Here is a 4343-nt window from a genome sequence, read left to right as displayed (position 1 = left end):
GACTCGGCTCAGAGAGCACAGAGATGATAGCAAATAAGTAAAGCTAACGTCAGCAGCCATGGCACTGGACGAACAATCGTTATTATAATCCAAATGGGCAAACAGTCTAAATTATTATGCAAGTTGACTCGAGATACAAAAAATGCAAAACTGCAAAGTCGCATTTGTCACCCGTCACTGTGACAGCAAGTGGACTTTTGAAATCTGTAATATGGTTTGCTATAAATAACACGTAAAACAAACAGGGTTCGGCTAATATATGTTTCTGTTGATAGATGCGCATTCTGGCTTCCCAATACATTACAACAACAACGATGAAAAAAAACATGGACAAGCCATTCACTCTTGTTCAATGAGGATGCCATATGCTGGAATATGAGCATTTATTACGTCATCACCCGGGTGCTGATAGCGCGTGCGCACAGGTGAGACCTGAACAGCACATGCTGATATCTGTGTTTAAGCTAAACTCGTTTAAGCTTTGCCAGTTTAAACATTTAAGAGCCAGTGGATGCGAAGATTTGTGCGTGCGCTCATCCGAAGCATGCAAACCCGCGCCTCAGAACGCGCGCAAATATTAAGCTCTCTCTGAAGTATTGTGTTTAAATGGACAAATTCACACAAAAATTATGTCAAAATGCCCATCTTGGTAAGTATCCTACAGCAGACATAGCCGGCTAAACGTACTTACAGTGTCTTAAAGTGACAGCACTTTCTTAATATTAATCAAACAGCAACAACAAAGAAATCACTCACTTTTATAACTTTAATAAAGATGAATCTTTAATTTATACAGTCAAATATGCAATGCTGTTTTACATTTCATTACTTTATTCAATTTCTGTACCTAAAAACTAATGTTAGACCTACCTAAAAAAACTGAAAATCACTGTTTATTTTATTTGTATCTTTAGTCTATTGTATTTATTTGTGCTGTTGCTTGTAGTTAGATAGATTATTCTTATTTTCTTTATTTTTTATTTGACAGTATAGTTTTTGCCTGAACATAGCACGTACCGAACCGTACCAAAACCGTGACCCTAAAAACCGTGATGCAAACCGAACCGTGAGTAAGCTGAACCGTTCCACCCCTAACTGATATACACTACCAGTCAAAAGTTTTTAACAGTAAGATTTTTTATGTTTTTAAACGAATTCTCTTCTGCTCACCAAGTCTGCATTTATTTGATATAAAATACAGTAAAAACATTAATATTGTGAAATATTTTTACTATTTAAAATAAGTGTTTTCTATTTGAATATATATTAAAATATAATTTATTCCTGTGATCAAAGCTGAATTTTCAGCATCATTACTCCCGTCTTCAGTGTCACATGATCCTTCAGAAATCAGTATAATATGCTGATTTCCTAGTCAAAAATCATGTTTTATTATTATTATTATTATGTTGAAAACAGCCGAGTAGAATTTGTTCAGGTTTCTTTGATTCTCTCTAAAAAAAAGAAGAACAGCATTTATTTGAAATATAAATCTTTTGTAACACTATAAATGTCTTTGCTGATACGTTTGATCTTTTTAATGCATCCTTGCAGAATAAAACATAATTTCTTATAAAAACATAAATCTTGCTGACTGTAAATTTGAAAGGTAGTCTATGTTTGTTACTGTATGCACTAGGGTTGTGACGGTGAGGACATTTTCCCACCGGTTAATCGACGTGTGACAATACCGGTATCACCGCAGGGGTGGGGGCGTTCCCTCTTTTCCTCGCTTTCCTTCGCTTTTAAATATCTTAAAAGCACTGTGCGCATTTTACTTTCACTTTCGAATTAGTGGCAGTTCGGCGTCAATTGCTTGAATGCAACAACAAAATACAACGTCAAACTCACTTTAGCCTATATATAAAACATAGAACTTTTATTAACAAAACAAATAAAAATACACCATGCTATAGGGTAGGCTATGCCTAATATAAAATAACTTACATAAAGTTTAAATAGGTATACAAAACTGGAAATAAGTAAACATGTATAATATATAACCAAATAAATAAGAAACGTAGAACGTTTATTAGCAAAAGGAGTAAGAAAGCTTGGAGGCACGGCATACACCTTGATGTAAAAATAAATAAATAAATGACACAAAGTTTAAATAAAGTAAAAATCAGCAAACAATGTGGAACCAATTAAATAAGAAACAAATGTTTAAAAAAACTTCCAAAATCAGATAAACGGCAAAAGTCAACAGGCTTTTAAAAATCCAAAATATTGCCAAATAGGCGCTTTTGCGTCTCGTTTCGAAACTAAATCATCCGCGATCGTCTTGTCTGTCTCACCTCACTCTTCTTGTCAGTCAGCTCGACTCACTCTCCTTTGTTATGAAGGATGTACTGTGAAATGTTGTCACGGTAACAGCAGGACATAAGAAACAGGACATCTTGCACATTGAATTCCTAATCAATTTTGACGTACTTGAGCGTGAAGAGTGAGGTTAACCTGATCGCTGTGTTCAACCTCCCCCATCTCTGGATGAAACGAGGCCACAAAGCTTTTCTCGTTGATTCTTCTGCATTAAAGTTACCTTTTGGTGCAGTAATAATGCAAAATGAAATGTTTCTGATTGTCCTGTTCTCTGTGCTTTCTTCACAGGTGGAGGTTCACGTTTTACCTGTACATATTTACTTACGGCGTGCGCTTCCTGAAGAAGGTAAGCGATCTGCTTTGACTGAATAATTGATGGTCATTGTGAAACACTGCATCTTTTATGATTGACAAGTCGATGCATCCATTATTCTGTTTTGCTCTCAGTCTTGGTGTTTCCATAAAACACTGAGTTGTTGATGGGATGTTGTCGAGCAGAGAAGCTTTGTTTTTTCACAGCATTATAAATATAAATAGATGCAGTGTCACTGTTTTTCATTTACTTATTCGGTATCACAAGTACAAAACGCAGCAGCACACAGAGTTATTCTACATTTTTCCTTTCATCATCTCTTGGGGTTTTGTGGAGCGAACATGCAGACAAGATGAAGTTAGAGACTATCCATAATAGTACTCTATCCATAATGAAGATTATTTTCCTCCAAGCAAACATGTTCAGAATAACTGGCTGCATAACTGACTCTTCAATGACACAATTAAAGGATAGTTCACACAGAAATAAAGATTCTGTCACTATTTACTCAACCTCATGTTGATCCTAACTAGAACTGCACAATATATCACAAATGGACTTGAATGGAGCTTATCATCATCAATCATTTGCATTTTGATATGATTTTACTGCATCAATCTGTAAAGATTATGTAGATGCAGCAAGCAGACTGATGATAAGATTATATATTATAAATGTATATAATCTATAATTTATATTTAAATATATGAAATATATGTAAAAAAAATTATTTAAATTTATAAAAATTTAAATATATAAAACATATAAAAATAATTATAAAAAGATATTAAATAAATAGTTTTAATAATTAATGTATTAAATTACATTAATTATTACATTGTATTAAATTGTACATATTTATGTGTAATATAGATAGATAGATTATAGAATGTTTATAAAATGTTATATTTAAAATTAATATATATATATATATATTTCATAAAATATATTTATGATTTTAAAATCTATATATAATATATAAAGGTATAATAATAATAATACAAGTATAATATAATAAAAGTATAATATATATAATATAATATATGCATATACAGTATGTAATATAAGTAAGGATCAGAAAACAAAACATACAAAAAAAATTAACATATAAATACAAAAGAAAAATTTAATTATTAAGAAAAATTATGTGTGTGTGTGTGTGTGTATATAGGGATGCACCGGTATCGGGCCCGATACTGAGCTCATGTACTGGTCTCGTTAAAATGCCCCAATACCAAACGCCGATTCCACACAGCATGTGATAAGCACCATATTCAAACAAAGAAACACCCACAACAGAACAACAGACAGCAGAATGGAGTTAAGGATGTCTACTACGAAGTATATGTATGCAATGAATATAATGTTAAACATTCAGTATTAACGCCTGGATAGCTGATGTGGGCAAGCTGATAAACAAAGCACGCTGAGTGGATTGAGCGAGCGGCGGCACAGATGCGCGAGCTTGTCGAGTGAATATATCTTTCTCACAGACATCACTGAAAAGTTTGTAGCTCAGTCGGATATGTCAAAAACAAGTAAGTAAAACAATGCACATGTTACTTAACGGTAGGGAGAGAGCGAGAGAGAGAGAGCGCACGCACATCTGTTGTGTGATCTTTGATGTTCACTCACTTAGCACACGCATCATTTGGATTAAAACTAAATCTTAAAAATAAGACCATTTATAGGGGCATTCACTATAAAC

The 4343-nt window shown here is 33.3% G+C and overlaps 1 protein-coding gene across 2 annotated transcripts in view; it reads left to right on the top strand.

Annotated features, from left to right (window-relative positions):
- The window catches only part of LOC107564136 (ceramide synthase 6-like), a 43797-nt gene that overhangs the window by 20921 nt on the left and 18533 nt on the right, over positions 1-4343 (top strand). For both annotated transcript variants that reach the window (XM_016249147.1, XM_016249145.1), the window contains exon 4: positions 2611-2668. In XM_016249147.1, coding sequence (XP_016104633.1) covers positions 2611-2668 — 58 coding nt within the window. The remainder of the gene's footprint in view (positions 1-2610; positions 2669-4343) is intronic.

Source organism: Sinocyclocheilus grahami, unplaced genomic scaffold (genome assembly GCF_001515645.1).
Source record: "Sinocyclocheilus grahami isolate Dianchi unplaced genomic scaffold, SAMN03320097.WGS_v1.1 scaffold913.1, whole genome shotgun sequence".
NCBI lineage: Eukaryota > Metazoa > Chordata > Actinopteri > Cypriniformes > Cyprinidae > Sinocyclocheilus > Sinocyclocheilus grahami.
The sequence above is the reverse complement of the archived record's forward strand: the minus strand, read 5'-3'. Positions and strand labels throughout refer to the sequence as shown.